Source organism: Trichogramma pretiosum, unplaced genomic scaffold, assembly GCF_000599845.2.
Source record: "Trichogramma pretiosum strain Unisexual culture from Peru unplaced genomic scaffold, Tpre_2.0 scaffold21, whole genome shotgun sequence".
In the NCBI taxonomy this organism is placed as follows: Eukaryota; Metazoa; Arthropoda; class Insecta; order Hymenoptera; family Trichogrammatidae; genus Trichogramma; species Trichogramma pretiosum.
Window position 1 is genome coordinate 2236577 of NW_019640940.1, and position 25873 is coordinate 2262449.

At 38.3% G+C, this 25873-nt stretch overlaps 8 protein-coding genes across 9 annotated transcripts; 1 reads left to right on the forward strand and 7 right to left on the reverse strand.

Annotated features, from left to right (window-relative positions):
- Positions 1–2014: 2014 nt before the first annotated feature.
- LOC106659728 (protein maternal effect lethal 26-like) lies at positions 2015–2932 on the reverse strand. Its single transcript, XM_014382406.1, has one exon. It carries the CDS (start codon positions 2930–2932, stop codon positions 2015–2017), a length of 918 nt encoding a protein of 305 aa, XP_014237892.1.
- A 738-nt stretch (positions 2933–3670) lies between these two features.
- LOC106659726 lies at positions 3671–6052 on the reverse strand. The gene is made up of 5 exons (XM_023457860.1): positions 6027–6052; positions 4767–4996; positions 4459–4676; positions 4011–4388; positions 3671–3941 (listed from the first exon to the last, which is right to left on the reverse strand). The coding sequence occupies exons 2-5, from the start codon at positions 4959–4961 to the stop codon at positions 3671–3673; spliced, it is 1062 nt and encodes a 353-aa protein (XP_023313628.1). The 5' UTR covers positions 4962–4996; positions 6027–6052.
- Positions 6053–8526: 2474 nt separating this feature from the next.
- On the reverse strand, positions 8527–9387 carry LOC106659725 (protein maternal effect lethal 26-like). The gene has a single exon (XM_014382404.1). It carries the CDS (start codon positions 9385–9387, stop codon positions 8527–8529), a length of 861 nt encoding a protein of 286 aa, XP_014237890.1.
- Positions 9388–10385: 998 nt separating this feature from the next.
- LOC106659724 (speckle-type POZ protein B-like) lies at positions 10386–11390 on the reverse strand. Its single transcript, XM_014382403.1, has one exon. It carries the CDS (start codon positions 11388–11390, stop codon positions 10386–10388), a length of 1005 nt encoding a protein of 334 aa, XP_014237889.1.
- A 956-nt stretch (positions 11391–12346) lies between these two features.
- Positions 12347–13739, reverse strand: LOC106659723 (speckle-type POZ protein-like). Its single transcript, XM_014382402.1, has 3 exons — positions 13473–13739; positions 12828–13376; positions 12347–12511 (listed from the first exon to the last, which is right to left on the reverse strand). The coding sequence occupies exons 1-3, from the start codon at positions 13737–13739 to the stop codon at positions 12347–12349; spliced, it is 981 nt and encodes a 326-aa protein (XP_014237888.1).
- Positions 13740–14792: 1053 nt separating this feature from the next.
- On the reverse strand, positions 14793–15824 carry LOC106659722 (speckle-type POZ protein A-like). Its single transcript, XM_014382401.1, has one exon. The coding sequence runs from the start codon at positions 15822–15824 to the stop codon at positions 14793–14795; it is 1032 nt and encodes a 343-aa protein (XP_014237887.1).
- Positions 15825–21556: 5732 nt separating this feature from the next.
- Positions 21557–23037, forward strand: LOC106659819 (TM2 domain-containing protein almondex). Of its 2 annotated transcripts, none has more exons than XM_014382527.2 (6): positions 21557–21789; positions 21923–22023; positions 22121–22267; positions 22351–22472; positions 22548–22691; positions 22766–23037. In XM_014382527.2, exons 1-6 carry the CDS (start codon positions 21696–21698, stop codon positions 22902–22904), a joined length of 747 nt encoding a protein of 248 aa, XP_014238013.1. In that variant the 5' UTR covers positions 21557–21695; the 3' UTR covers positions 22905–23037. The 2 variants fall into 2 exon arrangements, with proteins under 2 accessions (XP_014238013.1, XP_014238014.1); XM_014382528.2 differs by having other exon boundaries at positions 21923–21975.
- A 2-nt stretch (positions 23038–23039) lies between these two features.
- Positions 23040–25230, reverse strand: LOC106659818. The gene is made up of 4 exons (XM_014382526.2): positions 24006–25230; positions 23638–23936; positions 23290–23410; positions 23040–23216 (listed from the first exon to the last, which is right to left on the reverse strand). Exons 1-4 carry the CDS (start codon positions 25134–25136, stop codon positions 23088–23090), a joined length of 1680 nt encoding a protein of 559 aa, XP_014238012.1. The 5' UTR covers positions 25137–25230; the 3' UTR covers positions 23040–23087.
- Between the last annotated feature and the right edge of the window lie 643 nt (positions 25231–25873).

Here is a 25873-nt window from a genome sequence, read left to right on the forward strand (position 1 = left end):
CTGAAGCATTTCATTTCCACATTTATATCCTTAATCAAGTACCCTTTATATTATATTTTAATCTGATATGATATGTTGATAAAGTTAATTTTTTTCTATTCACTTTTATGTTTCATCTAAAAATTTAAGTTTTTCTAATGAGTCAAGTACGTGACAATATCATCAAAAACTTTCTTACTGTTGATTAGGACAATTACTTTACACCCAATTTTTTTGTTTATTATTTAAACTTTGATTAAAAATGTTTCATTTTTATAATTAATAAAAAACATTAATTTTTTTTATCTGTTTGATAAAAATTCATCAATAATGGAATTCAGTACTTGTTAGTAAGCAATACTACATCAAAAAAGTATTCTTATAATAATTATAATTTTCTTACCATACTCTTTGTTCAAAATGAAACCTTAGGATAATTCATGTGTACTTCTCTCTCTTCCATAGTGTAATCATAGTCCAAGGAAATTAACATGAAATAAAAATTGATCAAGTTTTGAAGGCGGCAAAAGTAAGTATCTATGACTGATTATGATTCTTATCAAGCTAAAAATAGTTTATTATAGTATTGAAATAACATGACAGATAGACTGATAAATCAATTTTGACAATTTTTTATTTTCAGTAAATTAGTAAATAACATTTGCAAGTTAAGGTTCTCAAAATGCGTACATAAGTTACATTGAATCATAAACAATGAGATTACTTAGAAATCTTCAGTAGGTTTTGTAAATCTTCATTAGGTCTTGTAAATCTTCCTGGATTTTCTTGGATTGAAGAATAATAGTATTTATCAATATATTTTCGTTATTCTTACAAATAATGTCAAGAGTCTCATTCTTCGCTTTTTCAAAATGATTTTTTTTGTAATTCTTCAATAGGTCTTGTAAATCTTCCTGGATTTTCTTAAATCGAAGAAAAAAAATATTCATCGATATAGTTTCGTTATTCTTACAAATCATGTCAAGAATCTCATTCTTTGCTTTTTCAACTTGATTTTTTTTGTAATTCTTCATTAGGTCTTGTAAATATTCCTGGATTTTCTTTGATCGAAGAATAATAATACATATAAATATATTTTCGTTATTCTTATAAATCATGTCAAGAATCTCATTATTTGCTTTGTCAAATTGATTTTTTTTGTGAGTCTTCAAAAAATCACAGTCTTGTGATTGAGGTTCCGTGAAGCAGAGTACTTTATTATTTGACATTTTAAACTGTATGAAATTCACTTGAAACTTTTATCGCAACTGCTGGATAATAAGAGGCTATGACGAACGGCTAACTATGACTGCGTATTGATCGTTCCCTGTGCAGCCCAAATCAAGCAAGATACTCGTTATAATATCACTATAACTGCGTTCTAAAACTTATCAAAAGGACCCTTCGTTTTTACGTTAAATCATCTGCGATTTGCGATACTTGACGTCTTGGGCGTCGCTCAGCGGAGAATTCGAGAAACTGCAGGGTCGATTTAAATTGATCATTCTTTTTCTTCGGTATAATTTAGTAAGTTGAAAGTTGTAACGATTTTACTTGACCAAAGGCTTGAATTACTTGAATAATACTTTTCTCCACAAAAAGAGGCGTTAAAAAATATTTTAAGCTTCTTAGTACCACGCGAGGCAGTCTTGAAGCATAGTTTACCCTATAGTACACTTCGCTTTAAAGAAAAAAACCTTGGCCTAATTCGTGAGTACTTCTCTATTCCTACCAGTATAATCATGTTACGAAAAAATTAACATAACAATAAGTTGAATTAGTTTGAAGGTGGATTTTGAATGTTTCATGACTCACTTTGGTTAAATCAAAAATGGTTTATAATTGTAATAAAGTTTCAGGACGGATGGTTATTGTAAATATTGACGATTCTTCATTTTCAGTACAAAAGTAGCATAGTGTTTTTTAAGATAATATTATTAACAAAGAATTCATATTAAAATTATTTCGAAAAAAGTCATTCCAAGCAGAGAATCATGTTACCTACATCCTCAGAGTCTGAAGATATCTTGATATGCTATTTTATCAATTCAGCTGCGTTTTTCTCCAAATTTTTCATGTTACATTTATCGGCTACTTGTAAAATATCCACAGCATTTTCAGGTGACAACAGTGAGCTCAATATTCTCTCGCACTCGTTTTTCAACTCGTCTACTTGATATTTGTCAGCTGCCACTAAAAGATCAATAATCAATGATACTTTGCGACTCTCTATTGTACCTATGTAGAAGTATCGCAACATCTCGACTGCAGCATCATAACTAATGTCGATCATATCAACCGATTGGCTTTTCTTTTCCAACATGTCAAGGCTAAACATAGCTTTGAATACTGGACTAAAATTTGCGAGTACGACCCTGTGCGCTGGGATTTCCTTTCCACTAGCAGTTTTTAACTTAAAATCACTCAAATTTTCATTAAGAAATATCCAGTCAAAATTATATTTTGGCACCAAAACTTTATTCGTATCAACAGATTCTTTTTTTAAGAACTTCTTTTCATCTCCAGTGAAAACTGATAACACGAGGTGAATAATTACCGTGCCAGTGGAGGAAATAAATTCTAGTAATTCGTTGTTTTGTAAGGTGAGAATTGGAACCACATAATCAGTCGTAGAAAATGTATACTTCATGGATTGAGCGTGAACAGGTTTATCATCCTTGATGAAAGTTATCTTGTACTTGCATGATGGTTGTGCATATTTCTGCACGCGGTGTAGATCTAATCTTCCTTTATCTGCACCACCAAGTGTACTAATTTTGTTTAATTTCAATGCAAACTGCATTTGATCATCACCACCGACATTGAATGCTGGTGACATTAAGTTTACCTTGATTTTCTGCCAATACAACGGAAAATCCTTTATCACCCACGTGAAATCGCAATCTTTTGTGGGAATTTGCGTATAGCCTGTGATTTTATTGGCAATGGACATTTTACACTGTGGGATAATCTCGAGAAAAAATTTAACTTGAAACTTTTATGACAAATACAAGCTGTTGGACACTATGTGCTCGCGCAAAGCATTGCAATGCGACTGACTGTTGCCTAAATCGAACGATCAACTGACTGTGCAGCTACGCGGGCTACCTGTGAGCTGCGGCTAACCTGCCGGCTATCTTATCTTGTGCGGGCGGCAGGCAATTGTTGTTGAATCATTAGCGGAGAATTTGCGAAACTGTAAGGTAGGTTCAAGTGAATCATACTTTATCGTCGGTATAATTTAGAAAAATGAAGGTTTTAAGGGTTCAACTTTGCCAAAAAGCATGTAATAATTTTACAATAAATTTTCTCTGCAAACAGTAAATAAGCTGTTGGTTTGTTGAAGATGATCAAAGGCGCTGATGGTATCGAATAACTTTGAACTCACACCTATATACCTAGAAGACGGTGATAACAGTTATAATTGATTCAACTATTTTATGACGCATGGAACTTTTTGAAAAAAATTAAATTTACGATCGTATAAAACGTACGAAACAAGGGCAATACTGTTTTTTCGTTTTTCATTTTTACTACAAATTTTAAAACTTTTTCATTCTTATACAAATAATTAATTGAAAACATTGATTTATCTTTTTTATTCGCCATAGAAATACATTAATAATAAAATTTACTACACACTAACGAACAATGTTACCTAAAAAAAAAAAAAAATTATCCTTTACAATAATTACGAAACGTGCGGCTCAAAGTCGTAGCCCAAGAGCTTGAGCGCCAGATATCCCGAGGTCTTTCTGCCGCCCTTGTGGATCAGTCCAAAGCCCGACAGTGGTATCAGTTGCTTGGGCACGACGGGCAGCGCGTCGACGAACGGCACCACGCTCTGGCCCGCGTCGTTTTTCATGCTGCTCGTCGTCAAGTTCAGGTACTGTCCCTCGACCGAGTCGACGTGATTTTCCAAATGATCCGTCGGTACGTCCCGATCCTCCACCGACAGTTGGCTGTCGAAAACGAGACTTATTTGGAAAAAATTCATACCCATCTGAACTCGTAAAATTTTTTCTATTCACCCGTATTCCTCGAGACCCTTGGATTCACCGCTGACGCTCCAGAACTCCTCTTCCGGATCCACCGTGCCCGCCTCGAAGTCGTAAAAATTACCTCGGGCCGCGACCTTGACGAGGCCGCCGTCGTAGACGAACTTCACCCCGGTGAGGACGTAGTCGTTCTCGAGCTCGATGTCGTCCAGGGCGAACGACCTGTTTCTCCAGGTGAGTCGCACGTGATCGACGCCCTCCACGAGTCCCTCCACGTCCTCCCTCTTCAACTCCTTCTTTGTCCAGGACTTGGTCTTGGGATCGATCAAGCCCGACGGCAACAATTTGGCCGTCTTCGCCTCCATGTACAGTATGCCGAACATACGCTTGAAGCGAAGTCCGACTATGACTCTGCAAAAACAAAATTAATTTTAGTGCGATGTAGAGATAACGAGATCGAAAATTGAAATGTTATACTAACTTATTCTCGTCCACGTTGGACGTGACCTCTCCGAGATCGACGAAGTGATCCGGCGCGTGCAGCTCCTCGCACGTGCAGACGCAAATTTCGCACGCGAACGAGTTCAGATTGGTGAACTTGGCCAGCGTCTCTTTCGTTCCGCCGCATTCCTCGTCGTTGTTCCCGTAAACCTTGTCGTTGGTGCCCACCGCGTACTCGTACCTTCGCGGCATGGCAGGCTTATACAAAAAAAAAAAAAACAACAGAATTAGAATTTAATTAAAAGAAATTATGAAGAAGAAAAGCGAATTCGCGCGTATTCAAATCACCTGGGCGTAGCAAATATCGACGTTGTTATCGAAGGCGCGACAGTTTCTCAGTCGATGGCCGCAGCCGTACTCGCCGGGCGCCATTACGTGACTGTAGGCGTGACGCTCGCAGTTGCCGTTGCACCTGTCCCAGTAGAGCCAGCCCGAGGTCGGCGGATAGACCTGATAGATGCGCTCCTCGCGCTCGATGCTCATCTGTATGAACGGGCCGAACTGCAAGTACGTCTTATCTGCGTGAAATCGTCACCCTTGAGTTTTTGATCTGAGTACGGATCGGTAATCGTTTGTATATGGGCTAAGCCATAGTTAGCGTGATGGTCAAACATTTTTTTTTATTAATTATGTACTTTTGAAGAGTACATTGAAAAGTGAAAATCCTGAAAGTTTCAGCCTTCTAGGTCCATTCCTATTGGATTTTCAGGGTCTTAAAGTTGAATTTTCTTTTTCTGCTGGTACTTTGCTCACAATTCTGATTTTCTTGGGTTAATATGAAAAAGTTATTGAATCATGGTTTTTAATGTAAACTTTGATGTAGAATTCTAACTTTCACTTAAAAATCAAATGAACAAGTTGAATCCCCATAAAAATGATATTTTCATGCACTAATAATGTCACTGTGCAAAAATATAAACATATTTGTATCCAGCGATTTGGCCAACATTGTAATATGTTCATCGATACATCAAATTACAACTTTTGATAAATTTTGGTTATCGGTAGATAAACACAATTCATTATTGAGCTTAATATGAGTCAAGAAACATGGCTTTTCTCTCATTTTCCTTGATTGTTGACTCATATTAAGCTCAATAATGAATTATGTTTGTCTACTGACAACCAAAATTTATCAGAAGTTGTAATTTGATGTATCAATGAACATATTACAATGTTGACCATATCGCTGTTTATTTTTGCACAGTGACATTATCAGTGCATGAAAATATCATTTTTATGGAATTAAACTTATTAATTTGATTTTTAAGTAAAAGTTAGAATTCTAGATCAAATTTTACATAAAAAACCATGATTCAACAATTTTTTCATATAAACTCAAGAAAATCAGAATTGCGAGCAAAGTACCAGCAGAAAAAAAAAATTCAACTTTAAGACCCTGAAAACCCAATACGGTTGGACCCAGAGGGCTGAAACTTTCAGGATTTTCACTTTTCAATGTACTCTTCAAAAGTACACAATTTAAGAAAAAAAATTTTTTTGACCTCGACGCCAGCTATGTCTTAGCCCATGTAATACAATCGTTACTTTGTACGGGATCGGGCTTGGCGCAGCTCCAGTGCTCGCGCGACGCCCTCTCCATGGCACGCTTGGTGCTGGTCTTGGTGCGCGTCAGTCGCAGGGTGAACGCCTCCTTGACGTCGGCGATCTCCCGAGTGGTGTTGACTCCCTCCTTCTTCATTGCCTCGGTTATGGCCCACACGTCCAGCATGATGCCCTTCATCTCGGTGGCGCACAGGGCCAAATAAATATTGTGAATGATCAACTGCGCCGGACGGCCTCTCGAGCACACGAGCGTCGACGTCTGCAGGATGATGTTCGACAATTAAACGATTACTTTTGTTTTTAATTTAAAAAAGAAAATAATAATAAATATATTATCACCAGGGTAGTGTCGGACAGCAGATTGAAGCTGCTGCCGGACCAGCGATCGGTGCGCACCAGCGCGTGCATCTCGTCGAGCAGGCCCGTGACGCCGTTGAAGCCGACCTCGCGTATCTTCTTGGCTAACAATTCGCGCGTCGAGTTGAGATAGCCGCCCACGCGGCTCGAGTTGTGCAGATTGTTGAACTGCACGTAGTACCGGTCGATCTCCTCCTTGATCTTGAAGAACTTGTCGAGCTTCGTGGTGACCTCGTACTCGGACTGTTGCCGCTTCAGCTCGTCGAACAGATCCTCCCGGAAGTCCTGGATATCCGCCGAGATCTCGGCGAGGCTCTCGCTGATCGTCGCCAGGGCGGCGCCGCTCGACTCGACTCGCTCGCTCTCGTTGATCTGCCCGGAGATGATCTGCACGAGGCCGAAGATCGACTCGAACAGCCGCACGGGATCGCGTATCGAGCCGAGCAGGTCGAATCCGCGCGAGAAGATCTGGGCTATGTCGACGTCGACGGATCTCGCGCTGGATACAACGGCCACGGCCACGAGCGCGAAACGAAGCAGCGATTTCGTGGACATGGCGATTTTGTGTGTGTTTTTTTTGCCTCGACCGAGCTTGTGCGAGCGATTCCGCTAACTGAGTAAATTAATTTATTTTCTAGAAAAGATGCGTAAAACTCGTGTAAACTTGAAATGCTCGTCACGAAAACGTGATCGCGATATGAAATTTTATACGTCTTACATCATAGTCGATGTTAACAACACTTTGAAATTAATTTTTATAGTATTTAAGTGTGGGTGCGTCATTACGATTATTTTTTAAAGTGAGAAATTCTCTCGTAAAATATTTTGCGCTCTCCAGAGTTCACCCGTACACTTTGATCAAAGGAAGAAAAACCTAGAACAGGACTCATTTGTAAGCGCTTCACTCTGTTCCTGCGTGTAATCGCGACGCGAATAAAAATTATCATAGTAGAAAATTGAATAAGTTTGAATGCGGCCGTAGTAAATTTTGATGGCCGTAAAGCTTTTTGATTTTCTTGCTGGGATACTACCAAATTCACATTTTTATTGGCCTAGAACGTAAAGAGCAGCGAGTCAGCTCGTTGACCTCGTTTCGCTTCTAAAACTCGTTTCGTCACTAAAAAAACCTCAAGCTATCCTTTACCCTCACATCTACCAGCGAATACTTCTCTAGAAAATAACTACTGATCATCGATGCATCTTGTACCGATTATTCAGAGAGCGACTCTTTCTCGTAGGACTCGTGTCAGACGCGAAAACGATCGATTAACAGTACCGCACTTTTTTATTGCGTAAAATTGAGAGTGACAGTTTAATAAAGAAATTAAATGTGACGAGACGTTTTGTAAAGAAAATTGACGATGCGTGTAGCCTTTGAAGAATGGAAATGTACGCGCCAAACGTAGCTCGAAATTTCAAAGTCGAATCGCCTTTGATTCAAATCGCGATAATTATGCAATTGTCGATGATCAGAACAGCCTTTCGTTTCAATACTCATTACAAATAAAATTTTTATTGGACAAAAATGTGACGAATTTCAATTTTTTTTCGTCCTGCAACGACTGTATACATCGAGAGTTGATAAATTTAAATCCAAAAATACTAATTAAATTATCTTTGCACAAACAAATCGTTGCAAGGGCCATTCACTTGACCATGAAAATATTGCTCATTAGAATAAAGTATTTCATTATAAAAATTCAATAGTAATTCATAAACCATTTGTGAAAATTCCCATAAAAAATCAATAGTTTGGTATTGAAAGATGTTGTTGTTGTCATTTTATTAGGACAGGAAATAAAAAATTTGCAATACAAATTATATATTACAACCCTTTATTCATAAAAAAATATTCGAAAAAACAATTGTAAGTATACCGCGATAAGTTATGAATTAGCAACGGGCAATAATAATCGGATAGTCACAAATCAAATTATGCAGTTAAATTGTAAGTATAAAGAGCATTTAAATAATACATGTCATGATGTGAACAATAGATACAAGTAAATTTGAGAAAGAACATATTGAAGTTTTTATATTATTTCGAAAAAAAGTCACTCCATACTGAAAATCAATATTACCCACATCGTCAGAAACTGTGGATACGCTGGAACTCAGTTGTAAACTAAACTGCTTCTTTCTTCAAACTTTCCATGTTATATTTGTAGCAATTCGACATTTTTTCGCATTCTTTTTTCAATCCTTCGAGTTGATACTTGTCAGCAGCCATCAAAAGTTGAGCAGCCAAGGTGAAATCTATAATCTTGACGCTGCCCTTATAAATATATCGCAGCATCTCAACTGCAGCTTCATAAGTAATACAAAACATATCTATCGATTGACTTTTGTTTTCGGGGCTAAACATGGCTTTGAAGATAGGACTGGCATTAGCGAGCACAATTTTATGTGCTGGGATTTCTTTTCCAGATACTCGCAGCTTAATATCACTTAAATTTTCATTGAGAAACATCCAGTCCAAATTAAAGTTTGGTACCAATGCTTCATTAGTATCGATGGATATATGGCTTAGTGATTTCGTTGAGTTTACCATAGTCATTGTCAATTTGCAGCGAACACTTACAGTATCCGTCGATGAAATATAATTTATCATTTCTTCATTAGGAATTGTGACGATACATGCCAAGTGATCAGGTTTAGAATCATAAATATCACCATGATAACTCCTTAGAATACCAGAGTTAGTGCATACAGTTTTGTCATCCTTATTAACTGATGACTTCCAGGTTAATTCGAAGTCACTTTGCTTCTTAATGCCGAATAGATCCACTTGAGTACGATTTATATTCTTCCACAAATATAAATAAAATATTCTTTGATCATCACTACCGAATGTAAATGTCGGTGATGGTATCCCTTTGGTTTGTCGTCCGTCCCAAATACGTTTAAATTGTCTTAATACCCACGTAAAATCGGCTTTTTTCGTTTCAAGTTCAGTAAAGCCTATGATTGTATTAACGCTTGACATTTTATACTTTTGAAAAATCTTAAATGAGTTGAGTTGTCTTTCGAGGCGCTGAGATATTTATCGCACGCACAAACGTTCGCCACAATACGTATCAACGACTATCAGCTCACAGCAGTATACGACTGACTAATGGACTGTTGCACGCAGCACAGGTCAAGACTCGCACAGCTATACACCGCGTTGCGTCTGCCGTCTAATAGTGATCATCCAAGGGACCCTTTGTTGAAAGTAGCGATTTGCGCGCCTCGGCCCTCGGGTGATGTGAGCGTCACTTACTTAGCTGAAATTCGAGCGAGAGTCGAGTTAGTATTTTATTCGGACAAATAATGATTTCAGACAACCCAACTCGAACATATGCTTAGATACTTTTAACATTTTAAATTGGCGACAATTTATTGTCATTGATTATGACCAATGAGTATCTTTGACTAATAATAAAAGGCTTTACACTTGTAAAACTATTATCATATCTGTGGCAGACACATAGTTTTCGTTGAAATTTTTATTGTCGATTAAAAATGTTGCAGTTATAAATATTTAGTTTAAAAAATTTCAAGATAAAAATTAAAACGAATATCAGTTTGACCATTGGAAAACACGTTGGTGTTTATTAATTTTTATTCGAAATCTATTTTTTCGCAAGGCGACCCGAGCAGGAATAGAGTTTTTACAAATTGTATGTTCATCACCGTAAGTCGGATTGATATGCTGATTTGATGCATATTTGATTATTTTTCCAATACCAAAGCATCGTTCGTGTTTTACGACATTATCACTGGTATTCTCGTATTACGCTTTCTCAGTGCTACGTGTTATATATTGTGAAGAATTTTATGATGTGACAAGGGTAAAATGAATTTTGATTGTATTGAACTATTATTTTTATTGAAAGTACAGTAGTAACATGATGCTTTGAAATTAATGAGAAAAGAAAACAATCATAAGCATTAGTCATATCATAAATATGAGTCATAAATGTATTGAAATGGGCTATAAAATTATTTGTGAAGAAACTGTGCCATACTGAGAATAAAATCGCCAACATTATTAGATTCTAAAGGTCCGTTTACATTACTCTTAACAAATTTGATCGCTTTTTCTTTTAAATGTTTAGCCCCGTGATCATCAGCAACTTTAAGAATTTCTAAAACATTTTCAGTAGATAAATTTGTGCCTATTACATGCTCGCACTTATTTTTCAAGTCTTCAAGTTGATACTTGTCAGCGACCGACAAAAGGTTAAGAATCAAGGAAGTTTGGTGATTAGCAAGAGTACCAGTGTAGATGTATCGTAGCATTTGAACGGCTGCTTCGTAAGTAATATCCACCATATCAACTGATTGAGTTTTGTTTTCCAACATATCATGACTGAACATAGCATTGAATACTGGACTAGCAGTGGCGAGCACGACCTTGTGCGCAGGGATTTCTTTCCCACACGCTGTTCGTAATTTCACATCACTAAATTTTTCATCAAGAAGTACCGAATCGAACTTCAGTTTTGGTACTTTACTCCCATCAACGGGTCCATAGTCAAAAAAGTTTGTTATACTTCCGTTTGAGACAGTTACTTTACAGCGAATGGTTAAAGCACCCGTAGACGAAATGAATTTCGTAATCTTTTCTGGAAAATCGTCCAAAATCACTTTTCGGTTGGGCTTCGAAATACAAGATTTGCAACTATTTGTATGGGTTTCAATAATTTTTCCATCTTTGATTATTGATACTTCGAACTCGTAATCTTTGATCGTAGGTTCGTTGACCAATTCCAGACGTATTTGCATAAAATCGATCGCACTAGGTTTACCACAAGGAGAATACCGGTATTTATCTATGGACAAATAAAATCCTTTTTCCGTGTCACTACCTGCATAGAACTTGGGCGATATTATTATACCTTTATTCTTTTCTAGGATGAATGTGAAATTTTCTATTGACCACGTAAAATCGCAGTCTTTTTTATCAATGCGCGTAGAGCACTTAACTATATTGGAACTTGCCATTTTATACACTAGGAGAATATCTCTCAAGTCGGTTGGAATTTTTATCGCACGCACGAACTGTTGGGCAATGTGTGGCCACGACCATTTATTGAATAATACAGTCCACTTCTTCTTTTTCCCTTAGTGGCGCCGACTGTGGCCGATGTTTAAAACAACTGTGAGCACAGCCGACAGCGACAACAAACGAGCAACAAAGGACTAGAACACAGCGAGTAGCGTGAAGCGTCTACGGTCTAATGTATGAGTGTATCGACTATCGACTCGCAAGTCGCAAGCAAATCCCGACTGGCGCTGGTAACGTCGCTAAGCGGAATTTTCGGGAAACTATGCAGCGCAATTGCAGCGTCGAAGTATAGAAATCATTTGTTCAATTGTAATGGTTTTATTAATGTAATTTGAAAAAATAAAACTTTAGCGGTTTAATTTAAACGACGTCATGGACCATTATTTATAATACACTTTTTTTCTGTAAAATCGTAAACGAGTTTATAATCCGTAGTAGACGCTGTATTTACGGCGAAGATAAAAATAAGTAAATAATTTTTGTCTATCTCCTATAATGATTTTACACCAGAACAGAAATGTAAATCTTTGAAAAATTTTAAACTTTTCATAACAAAACATAAAATCTTCAGCACCTCGATTTCTGCTAGAGATATTAATTTTGCTTTGGAGAGCAAATCAGAAGTATGCTACCGCGAAATCTTATCAGCATAATTCTGCTACAAGTACGAAGTAGAATAATATTTTGTTCTGATTTCCGGATCAGCATTCATATATCGCTACAGGAAGCGTCAATTTCATAATCACATCGAAGAATATAATATCAAATTAATACAATGTGATTAAGCTTTTATAAACGATGGTATTTGCAGTTCAATTTTTTATTATAACTAATAATCATCGTGGTTTAATTTACCAGAAATTTTTAATTATTCAAGTTGTTGGCGAGACTTTTAGTCTCGTATGATCTCCGACATTATCTGATGAAGTGAGGTGCATAAATATCGAAGTACTTGCGAAGAAAATGTTGATTCTTGCTCGATATCGACTACGAGGCCATTCACTGGATCGGAAAGAATCATGTCTTCAAGCTTCAAGTCGTAGATAGCATGACGAAGCTAAGAAATTTTTTATCTTTAAAAATCAGAATAAGGTTTGGATTTCAGCCTTCAAGGAAGATTTCAAAAAATATATTTTTTTTATAATTGTAATGAAATAACGTTACGTATGGAAAAGGTAAATTTTGACAGTATTGAATTTTTATTTTTATTGAATGTACAATAATGACATCATGTTTTGAAGTTAATGAGATTGGCAGATAATTATAGGGGTAGAAGTATTAAAATCATTTTTAAAATTATTTCGAAAAAAAATTGTGGCGTATTGAAATAAAATTCAATATATTATAACGTTCAAAAAGTCTGTTCAAAATACTTTGCGAAAATCAGCTATTCCTTTTTTTAAAATTTTTGCACCATGATTATTGGCAATTTCCAAAATCTCCAAGACATTGTCAGTCGATAAATTGGTTATCAATATTTTTTCGCACTTATTTTTCAACTCTTCAAATTGATAAGTATCGGCGGCCGCCAAAAGCTCGATAATCATCGAAATTTCACACTTTTTAACACTACCCGTGTAGATGTGCCGGAGCATCTCAACCGCAGTTTCGTAGCTGACATCCATCATATCAACTGATTGGGTTCTGTTGCCCGGCATACTATGGCTAAACATGGCTCTGAACACTGGGCTGGCAGTGGCAAGCACGAGTCTGTGTGCAGGAATTTCCTTTCCACATGCAGTTCGAAGCTTCACGTCACTCAAATTTTCATCCAAAAATACCCAGTCGAATTTTAGTTTTGGTACTTCATCGTTATTGTCGGATTTACAGTTTAGCAAGTTACTTGTATCCGCTACGAAAACTGTCAATTTGCAGCGAATGTTCACGGTATTATTGTTGCATGTAATTAATTGGTTCATTTTCTTAGATAAATATGAAAAAATTTCTAAATCCTCCCGACGGTTATGAAATGTATATAAGTTCGATATAGTTTTCGAAATTTGGTAATTTCTAATTACTGATATCCTGTAATTGCATATCACACTATTGCTATTTACGCAGCTTAGATACAATTTTAAGACACCATGAGGATATTGTTTGTCGTAGATTTTGTGAAATTTGAATTGAAACTGTATTTGACTAGAGCCACTGACAGTGAACATTGGCGACATCATCACTGCATCTGTTAATTGCCACAACGCTTGAAAGTTCTCTATCTCCCACATATAATCACATTCTTCTTTAATAAAACGCGTGGTGCTCGAGCCTCTGTCGGTACTTGACATTGTAAACATTGGCAAGATCTCAAAAAAGGTTTGATTGTTTCTCGAGTAGTTTTAGACTTTGACGGGTAGTATGCGTCAACAACGATCTGTTGTGTATGACTGCTGTACCTATACTGACCGTTGCACGAGTCGAGACCCGTATAGTATCGCTACACGTGTGTTCTGCAACTGACCCTTTGTTTCAATGAGTTGTCTGCAGTGCGTATCGCGAGCCTCGAGTGGCGTTATGAGCCGCGGTGAGCGCTGCTTAGTTGCAACTCGAGAACCGTTGCGTCGACGAAAAGAAATCATTCGTTTCTTCCTTTTTTTTTTTAGACAAATAACAATAAGAATTTTGACAGGTCAACTCGAATACTTACGTCTAGGCACGAAATACTTTGATCATGCAACCAAGGCAATGTTACGTGCAGATCATTGGATTACCGCACATACTCACGTGTTTAGACGCTCGTATGAATAGAGGAATTTTGTAGGTTTAATTGTTTTATTTAGTCGAGCATTGTTTATAAGTGTATGAAATAACGTGACACAAGGGAAAAGTAAATTTTGATGTTCAATTTTTATTGACGTTTTTACGTAAAGTACAGTAGTCACATGAATGAAGTTGAAAAGAAAAGCAGACAATTCATGGTTTCATTCATGAATATCGGATATTCAACAACAGAAGTTGCTGGGTCTCTATGACTGGAGTCTTTCGAATCTCAATGATAAAATTTTAAAATTGAAATATCCTTACAAATTTCATTTGCATCTCAAAAAAAAAAAAAAAAATAATTAAGCCATAGGTTTTTGTGAAAAATGTTGTGAAAAATTTCAAATTCAATATTGAAAGATTATGTAATTATATCTATAGAAATCCATTTTTTTCTCTGATCATTATTATTACATTATTACATTATTCAACTAATGCATGCAACAGTAAAGTAAAATAAATTTTGACGAATTCGAACCTTTATTTTTATTCAATTAACTATAATATAACATTATATTTTGGCATTGATTAGAGTAGCAGGCAATTACGAGCAATTCAGGATATTGAAAAAAGCACCGATATCAACTTTGAAATTGTTCCGAGAGAAACTGTGCCATCTTGAGAATCATATTGCCCGCATTATCAAAGTTCGAATGTCCGTGTATATTACGTTTAACGCTATCTATCGCATCTTTTTTCAAACGATTCAAATTCAGCCTATCGGCTATCGCGAGAGCCTCGACGCAATTCTTAATGGACAGCTTGGAGCTCAACAATTGCTCGCACTTATTTTTCAACTCTTCGAGCTGGTACCTGTCGGCAGCCTCCAACAGTTCGGCGGTCGATGAAAATTCTTGACACTCGACGCTGCCCGTGTAGATGTAACGCAGCATCTCCACGGCGGCCTCGTAAGTGACGTCGGCCATGTCGACCGGTTTGTTCTTGTTCTCCGGCACGTCCTGGCTGAACATGGCCTTGAAGACGGGACTCACGGCGGCGAGCACGACTTTATGGGCCGGTATCGTTTTTCCGCAGGCCGTTCTCAGCGCGACGTCGCTCAGATCCCGGCCGAGAAACACCCAGTCGAAGTCGTACCTCGGTACCGTCGACGCTTCTTCCTCCTCGCTGATCAACGGACGGCTGCAACGATCGTAGTTCAGCGAGTTCTTGCGATCGCCGACGGCGAACGTCATCTCGCAGCGAATCGTGACCGAGCCCTCGCTGGAGACGCAACCGATGAATCTGTTGCGCGGAATGTCGAATACGAGCACGGGCGAGTACTTGAGGAACGTGTGATAGTGCGTCTGCGCGTAGCCGATCCTGTCGTCCTGGCCGACGAGCGACAGCTTGCACCTGCACGGCAGCTCGGCGCTGTTGTTCACGCAGTACACGTCCAGCCTCTCCTGAGTCGTGTGATCGCACGAGTCGTAGAGCCTGATCAAGCTCAGCTCGAATCTTCTGTGATCGTCGGGATCGATGTTGAACGCGGGCGACGTCAGCGTCGACGATTTTTGCTTGCTCCAGTGCAGCATGACGTCGCTTATCACCCACGTGAACACGAACTCCTTTTTGTCGACTTTCGTGTAGCACTTGGCCTCGTTGATGGTTAACATTTTACATGCACGAACTTTTGAGCTACGAATACGTCGTTACGATGATATAAGTTTGATCGCTGGACTGGTTAAAAAAAAAAAAAAACTCGAATCGTCACTTGTGCCTTTTTTTAAATCGATCTCGAGAAGACCCTGGGTTTTAAGGGCATATTTTTTACGCAGCGCGTAACGCGCCCGCGCGTCGCGGCGCGAATCAGGTTGTTGACTGCGACAAAACAAACATGAAATGAGATGATAACCTGTCTCGAATAGTCGGACAGATTCATACTTTTTTTCGCAGTTTGACAACCTGTATACCGCGTTGAAAAGAATCACTGGATTTTCTGGTGGATTTGAAAATTTATTTTTAATAAAAATCTATAATTATAATCATTGCCTTTCAATCTTTCCTGATATTCATTTTCAAAAATGAATATTGATATAGTTGTACCTTTAACTCAAATCTCACGTATAGCTACTTCAATTCGATTGCCATTCTCTTTTCCAATCATCACGAATTACCATATCGCATCTCTCGCGACTCAAATACGCATCCAACCGACACGACGACGCGTCGAATTAATGCCTTATTATACACAACGACATTGCACGAATTCGCAGCTGACACGCGTCGATCCTACTGACCGAGTTCACTCTCTCTCTCTCTCTCTGGCCGGGGCGCAGATTTCACGCGTGACGCATAAGTACCGCCGCGCATCTCGTGCATCTGCTGCAGCGCAACGCAACATCCTCCACTACAACTACTACCACTGCTACTATCACACGATACGTCACGGCTAGCGGGTGTTTCTGCCTTCTGGTGCTGCTGCTAATCACGCTACGCTCGGCCGTCGTCTCATTGTTGTGTTGCTTATTATACGTGTACACCGGCGCTTCGTGTAGCGGCACACCTTCCGCACCCTCACCTCCCTCCTCTGCTCGCGTGTTATATATACCACCGTGCGAGTAAGCTACACTATACTATACAACAACAAGGGCGCGCATCGAGTTGGAGGCGAGTAAGGGACATGATTAGTTTGTGTAAACGAGCAACTAGACCCTCGCGCGCAAGGGTATTCATAACGTCATTAGACCGCGCCGAGTCATAATACGCGCGCGCCCCCCCAAAGTAATTCGCTTTTGCCGCGCACACATATACGCGCGCGTAAATTTACTCATTAGTACTGATTATGTGTATTATTATACGCGCTCGAGCCCTCTTCTCGGTTCTTTGCTTCCGCGGAATCGCCATACGAGCTAATTAAAAATTTTCAAACTAATGAACGAAAAAAAAAGTGAGAGAGAGTGAGGTAAAATCTGAACCATACCGGCGTGTGTGAGTACGTGGGTGTACCATACGTTGTACAGTACCTATTTTACGTCTTTTTTTTCATTCTGTCTTTTCTACTTTAATCAGTGCGCGCGCGCGCACAACTGTGCGCTAATAAAGTGTGCAGCGGTAGAAAAATCGTTACAATTCTCTTCCTTTCTCTCCCTTTTCGGACTTTGCGTTAACATTTTTCTGTATAAATTGTATATCGCGCGCTGTACCGTACCGCTATATTGCGAACTCGGGAAGAAACTTGCCAAAACTTCGAAAGAAATTCTCCAATGCCTCGACATTCGTGTCTTTGCTACAGCCCGAATTCTCTCTCTCTCTCTTCTTTCATCGTGGACGGGCGCGCTTGTCAGCCCTTTAACTCGTTAAAGAGCCTGCATTTATATTTTCATTCATTTCCGCGAAGGCTCGCGCGCAAAGGAGAATATTTGCCCTCGTGAAAAGTGTCATTATTTTACTGCCTCTCGTGCTTCCGTACGAAAAATTCCTCGTGGCACTTGAATTCGCCGTGTATACTTCGCGTTGTACACGATGTACATAATGAGTTCAAAAGCGTTACACGTTAACGCGCGGAGTGAAAACTTTTATACAGCCGCGTCGAAAAAATTCGTATAAAAGCGAGAGAGAGAGAGAGAGGATGTTTTCATTTGTAAGTATGCATTGAATAACGAACAAAAATTCGAGCATACGAAACAATAATTAGCCTGGAGTAAAATACATTCTTGTTATTTGTTACAAAAAAATTTTTTTTCCTGATCCTATTGTCAATAATAAATTTTATGAAAAGTTTCGAGTTACCTCGTTAGTTCATTCAATTTGAATAGTAACGAATGGGAGGCTTACACGATGCGTCAAAACATATCTGATATTTATGTAGCTTTTGATTGTCATTCAAAGCTAATTCAATGTTATTATTTTTAAATTTAAAGGACGAGATAGTTAATATAATTTCACTCGCAGAGTAATCCAATAGCATCAAGAGATCGGGTTCGTTGTTGCGAACTAATCACTTTCACGGCCACCTAGAGATAATTATATCGGTATATCTCTAATTCTCGCATCAGCGAGAATAAATACAAACTAATATAATTTCTCTTCCGTCACGAGTGCGCGATTATTTTAGCGTGCAGTCATATCGCAAGCGCGCGTTACATTTCTATGCATCCATATATACGTTGCATTACGCTTCAGCTGCGTATATAATTGACGAACGAAACCGCGCGTCATATCGTTCGTTGTTGACGCGCATTCCCCGAAATCGCTCGCTTTAATGACGCGTGTGTGTGCGCGCGAGCCCATGACCGCCACGAACGAGCCCGAAAAAATGTGCCTCGACGTCGCAAAATTTCTCTCTTGCGTATATGTATTCGACGGCACTCGTATATATACGCTCGGGGAAAAAAGGAAAAAATCGTTTCCGAAGCTTTCCCTGCGCCGTGCCGAGTGCGTCGAGCTGGAAATGTACATTCGAGAGAGTCAAACGCTTATTGCACCCAATTATCGAGGTTGAAAGGTGCGCGCGAGCGACTCGAGATGAGAGAGCGAAACAAAAAGCCGAACAAAAAAACATATAACACCCCCGTACATGTATACGTATGTGCTTTTGGAGCGTCGACGCTTCTCGCTATAAGGTATATTTGCGACGTACCCCGTGAATAAAACGAAGGTGTGTGTGTACTACGATCCACGTATGGTACAGCGGCAGCAAGCCCGAGCCATATTTGCTTTATTATTTTCACATCCAATTAGCAGTCATTTCAACTGTGCGCGCGTACCTACCTATATATAGGTATACTACTACGCTATAACGTTTCACACGTGTGCTCCCTCCTTCCCTCTCACTCTCTCGCTCACAATTCATTGGGAACGACGAGACCCGGCGCAAATTAGGTCGTATATACAGCTGTACAAAGCTTACGTATATATCCGATAGACATATACACACACGTTCCATGCCAGTTTTTTTTCTTTTTTTCTTTTTTTTTTCATTACGTACCCTTCGACCCACGCCGCTACCTGTACGCGCGCAGTTTGCTCCTTTTATTACTCTCGCGAAAATTCTCTTTTCGCTGTCGCTCAATTGTCAGGAGCTATATATATGTGTGCGCGTGTGTGTACACGGAGCTTTTCGACAATCGCGCGTGCATTGTCATATTTTCCAGCGACCTGCCTGTGTGTGGATATCGAGCTTTCGACGTTCGATGAAAAAAAAAAAAAAAGAAAAACTTCGAAACTACACAAAGAGGATATCGTTCGGAAATTTCTAAAAAAAAAAGGGAGAGTTATCCGAGACTAACTAACGTTTTAATTACGAACGAATGCGCGGCGTAATTCTAGATGATCCCGAAACTTGATTCATATTTTTTTTTTGCCTCGAGCGAATACAAATGTCAACGTTATAAAAATGCCAACATCGCGAATCCGCGAGGGCACGCGCACGCCCCCCGCAATCCTTACGTAAACACACTACTGATGCAACGGCGCAGCAATCGCACGGCTCTTAATTTTGCCAGCCGTGCACCGCCGGAACTTTTCTCGATCCCTATTATATACATACAATTATAACGAGGCGCCAAATTATGCGCCCGAGCGTATCGCAAACACATCGCGCAGTTTATATAACGGAGTTAAATGGAATTACAGGATCTCTGCGAAGAGTCGCGCGCGCTGGTGCAGTCGGTGGTGCAGCAAAGCTCCGAAAAGACACGATCTCGTGCCGGGCGCGTACTTATACACACACGTACAAGTGTACACACGCCTATAGCTAGATATTATACGCGCGTAACGCGTCTCTCGGTGCTTTACTCGCGCTTAAATACGTGTCGCGCAGCGGCGGCGGCGGCAAAATGCAAGCGTCGCAGTTATAACGTCGCGCGCCCGTGTGCCAAGCTGCCGCACGGTTCTCTCATTATGCAAAAATCACGCTAATCTCCATTCGTACATTTGTATACGAGAGAGAGAGAGAGAGAGCAGCCCGTCGCAGAGCGTGCATAATGATATGCAAACAGTTTCTTCTCTCGCTCGCTCTATTACTGTTTCGCTCGTGTATACGTCGGTATGCTGTCGGGTATAGGAGCAGCTGCGAATAAAAAGCGAATAAAATTAATAAAATAGGAAAGACTACGAGGATTCGCAAAAGTAATAAGTAGAGAGAATCTTCCTACGCGATTTCGAGATGCGGACGAGCGCGACAAAACTGCAGCGAAGGACCATAAGCGAGAGAGGAAGAGAGAAGCTCTGCGGTGCCGCTGCGGAAGCCCGCGATGACGGAAATTAAGCTCCGCCGGGCGCGGTGTAATCCAATGATGCTGCGCTCTGGTTTCCGAGCCCCGTGCCGAGGAGCTTTTCTCCGAGAGACGCTCCTGCTTTATTGGTTGTTATCGCGGCTCGATCGAATCTACCCGCCGAGCTCGACTGTAAAATAATGCATCGATAACTTGAAGTTTCGCACTCGACGAAATAATAATTTAGTCGCAGAATTTTAAAATGCATAAACCTTTTCTCGAAAGTTTCTTTTGTAGCTAAAAAAAAAGCTCACCGGCATCTGGAAAGCCCCCTACTAATCCTCGACTACTTTTTTCTTTCTCTTCATTTGCGGAATCAGCTGCTGCGTCTTCCTATACTAACTCGCTCTCCGCGCGTAATCCGCTTTCTCTTTTGAAACCTTCCGCGCACTTTATACGCCGAGACTGGAAAAAAAAACTTACTCGGCGGTGTATACCGATCTCGAGTGTAGGCTTTTTTCTCATCCTGCTTTTACACTTCTATACCGTATTATCCTTCGAGTTAAAGTGCGGCTGTTGCTCGTTCGTCCACGATGAGGCGAGGTTATTCTGTTGAATTTTTATCGAGCGACTGCCTAGTTTTCCGGCTGGAATTGAAATGAATTTGACTTTTAATACGGTGGACAATTTTTTGAATTGTAAAGATTTACGAGTACAAGGCACGAGGATGGAGCTAATAAATGCGAAATTTCAAACAATTATTATTTTCATTTTTAAATCTCTTTAGGATAATTAAATGTCTCGAGGTTCAGGATGACGAACTGGTTCCATCTGTGAATAACATTCAGTGAGTATATTGTGTATCATCTGCAGGTGTCTGACTTCTTTCACCAATACACGTAAAAAAAGTAATCGAAAGAAAAACCAAATGACATACGACAAGGAGAAATATGTAACTAACAAAAATTATTTTTCGTTCGTGGAAATTACTTAAAAAACTGTTGCACAATTATCATCGAACGGTACGGGACGACATTATCATATCCACGAGATTTCTCGATTACCGACCGCGCGGCGGAGTATCGGTGCGCAGGCAAACGTTATTATCATTACAATTCCGCAGGCGATATAGACACTGCGTGCGCGGCAGTCGCCCATCTCGAGCCTCTTCGGTTCATATATATACACGGCGCAGCTGTATGTGTCAGTACAGTGCCCAATTCATGTCTCGAAGCAAAACACGATGAGTGTTTACAATGTGCTACGCACGACAGCTCGTTTGAACTCGCCTCGTTGTCATCGTTGTTGCTGCGAATTACAGAGCTCGGCATGAACGTCGTCCGCATCAACTCGAAAAATGTCTTCTTCATACTGATGGCAATACTGTCGACGTCGGTGAAGCAAGCACAACTGGGACATGGCAGTGAGTATATAGGCACTACCCGTGTCTCTCCAGTGCAACGAACGCAGTAAACGACGATGACGACGACAACAACAAAGTTTTGTGGTCATGCTCGACCGTGTAAATTTTTGACTTTTTCTTTCTGTTGCCACAGGTTCCCAGACGAACTTCGGCTCGAACACGACGTCGGCGTTCGAGCACAATTGGGTTGGTATATTACCGAGCACCAGTCCATCACCAGTCATCCTCATATTTGTAGTGTTTTTGTTTTGTTTTTGTTTTGTGTGTTTACACGCGACCCTCCAACGATCGGCAACGATACTAATTTCTTCGATTGACTTGCTTCTTTTAGAGCGACTCCACGGCTGTGGTATGTCCCGTCGACAAGCAGTGCTCCGAACTTCACGTGGACTGTCTGATTTGTCCTATGAAGGAAGACTGCATCTACGGTGCGACCTACACCACCAATTGTTCAGTGAGGGAACAGGTCGACTGTGTGGTTAGTATATATCCTGTAAACAGTTTCATTCGAATTGGTTTACGAAATGTATTTTTGATTGATATTGTCTCATCGGTCAACAGGGTAATAAGAATTTCACAAAAACGTATATTTGTCGATATTGCTATCAGACCGAACCTTCAGAACATAAATGTTTGAAAAAAAATGCTTGCAATTCTGTTGCTTCGCCAAAACAGTATTACCGGTGAGTAAACATTTATTTTTTCAATTGTTTCTTGCTACATATTAAAATTTCATTATTAATCATCTATTCCAACAGTTCCAATTGTACAGTATATGGTAATATATTATGTTTGGGCAACAGAATATTTAACAAAAATCTACCTTGTAATTGGACTAGTGGATACAGATGGTCCACAGCTCTTATATTGAGTATAACGCTGGGCGGTTTTGGTGCTGACAGGTAAAATATATTTGATACTTTTTTAATGATTCATCACGAAAATTTAAAATGATACAAATTTTTCTCTACATTAGATTTTATTTGGGACATTGGCAAGAGGGTATTGGTAAACTCTTTAGTTTTGGTGGTCTTGGAGTGTGGACATTAATAGATGTTATGCTAATATCCATGAGATATTTAGGACCCGCTGATGGTTCATTGTATATCAAATGATGTAATAGTTAAAATAATTTATGTATTATAGATGTTGCAAATACTGTAAAGAAATAATGTAATAATGTTTCCTAATTCATTTTTTATTAAATTTATAAAAAATAGTTTTCAATAAATGTTAAACTGATCTTTTCTTAAGCATTACGATTTATTTACACAGAGTATATACACTATTTTAATGTTTCAACTTATAAAAACTTTCTCAGTTTCATTAAAATCTGTTGATTCATTATCTTTGAGATTGTTAAAAATATTTTCTTCAATAACAGTTTGTATTCTATCAGATCCCTGTGAAATATCATCAGCAGTAATCTGAAATATTTTGTCAATGTCAATATTATATGTTAGCATACTTATGAGCATGTTAAATACACTATTTACTCACATAAAAATGCTTATATTTTCCAATTTTTTTCATCAGACGAATCTTTAATTGCATTAGTCCATGAGGTATATTCGTGTTTCTCAAGCATGTTGAATTATTCAGAATATCAGCATGGTAGACACTGTTAACATTATTTGCATTTATAACAATTTCATTTAAAAGAAGTATACTTGATATTTAACAACTCACAAGATACATTAAACTTCATAGTAAGAAAATTTCGTGTTAATTCTAAAATCTACTCAACATTTTATGAAAGAAAAAGAAATTCAAAAATTGACTTATGCTGTTTTTTTTTAATGTCAATATTTTAATGCTCATTTAATGAAAAAGATCATGATTAATTACCTGTTTTTTGTTGTAAAGGTCAATCCTGGAATATTCAAAGTATTGATAGGGCATTCTATTGCAACTCTTCTGATAAGACCTTTTTTTGTTAATTCTTTGCCAATATCTTTTATTTTCAATAATTCTTCAGATGGAGTAAATTCAATTTTGATTCGTTGTCTGATTTCTTCTGGCACATCCAAACCGAGTTCGATTTGAATTTGAGTTATGAGAAGCTGAAAACGAGATCTAACTTTCCAGTGAAACTTCTCTTCAAATATTGGCTTGAATAAATCTTTATCAAAAGATTTTATCAGCAACTGAAATGATAATTATTATAAACAAGAATTACATTACTGTTAATGTCTAAACAAAAAATTTGTTCTCACATTTTTACTCCATGACCCTAATAAATGTAAACATAATGTACTATTTACATAAAGTCCCAAGTTCTCTTTCCGCTTATACTCTAATGATCTTTGTTTTAGATAAGTTCTCAGTAAAATTTTTTTATTTTCATTTAAATTCACACCCAAGTAGCTTATACTCCACAAAAATCTATCAAAATCTTTAATTCTCAAACGATGTTGAAAAGCATCAAGTTTTAGTTCTTCTACAGCATTATCGATTAATTTTTCAGTGACTTGTGGTTCATGCATCAAAGCTTGTGCATACAAACTTAAAATATGGCAAGACGTTGTAAATGTTAGAGGCCTATCTAAATTAAGAATGGCTGAACTCAAATTTTTCAAATTTAATTTGTCACTTGGGCCACTAATTCTGATAATTTTACACAAACAAACAAGCAATAATGGATCTTTTATCAAATCATCACTTTTTTCTTCAATTATTTTTTCTAAAATTCTAGATTGAGAACTTGATAGTTTTTTTGAGCACCTATAAAAAGCTTGTGAAATTATACATTTATCCATCAAATCAAGCTCATTTAGATCTGGTAAAAAAGACTTTAAGTAGTTGATATAGCTAGAGCTTTCATCATTTTGTAAAGAGATAAAAAATAGAAGCTGCACGAGCTCACTGTGATCAAGTAGGTCACTCTCGACGGCATTCATTAGTGTGTCTAATGAATTTTTGTATAGCTGTGTTGATACAAAACTGCTTTGAATATGTGGTGATGTTTTTAAAATATCAATGAGTAAATTGAAAATATTCATGTGTGGTAATGACTGTACCATTGGCGACCACTTTGGATCAATTTCACCAAGTATTTTTTCTTTAATTTGTTTATCTGTCAACTTTGACAGAGAATCAATATCCTGCAGCAGTTGATCAAATTGCTGTTTTATTTTAAAATTTTCTGGTAAAGCATATTTAACTTGGGTTGAAATTTCTTGATTTTGAATAGATTTTCTTGATGCCAATGAATTTTCGAAATAATTTAAAATCCGAAATTGAAATGAGTCTGGCGGATAGCCCGTTGTGGTTAGGCATCGACACAAAACACATTTCGCGACAAATCTTGTTTTAAAATTAGTTGATACTATAATTTTTAGCAGCATATTGGTATTTTTTAGAATTTAGTAACATAATATAATAAAATTTATCACAGCTTAATGTTTATTAGCACAAACTATTTATAGGTAACATGTGAGGTCTGACACGTAAAATTCGACTAACTCTTGAACTTTGTTTTGATGCATAATATATTAAAGAGCTGATTCGTGCTTTCTGCTAGAGCGGGATTTTTTTGAATAGTAACGTTACCGCATATCTGCTGAGACCGCATAAGAAATTTTTTAGAATAAACAACCGATAATTATGTAAAAATATAAGCGAACAGGCATAATGAAAACATATATGTATACACGTGTGCACACAGTGACCATACGCTGTGTGAGGGCTTACATTATTGGGTCCAAAATCATAGCTTAATAATTAATATGATTATATCTCTCTTATATTGAGTCAGCGTATTTATTTTCAATTCAATAAGTGCGAAAAAAGTATTGAAATGAATATTTTAAATTATCTATTTACACAAATTTAAATTTCCCGCTCGTATTTTCTCCATCTGCGCGTTTTCCGCATCTGCGCTTTTCTCGGCGCTTTTTCATGTGAGGCTCCATGTTTCATGCTCGTGAGTCCCATTATGAGTATCAGTTAGTCTACGAATGTCAACACGTGCAGTATCAAAAAAAACTCTAATAGTGTGTGTGTGCATAGTGTGCATGAAACATTCCGTGGGATTAAAAAAAAAAATGACGTGGCACAAGTACGCAACTTTCGACGAAAAATT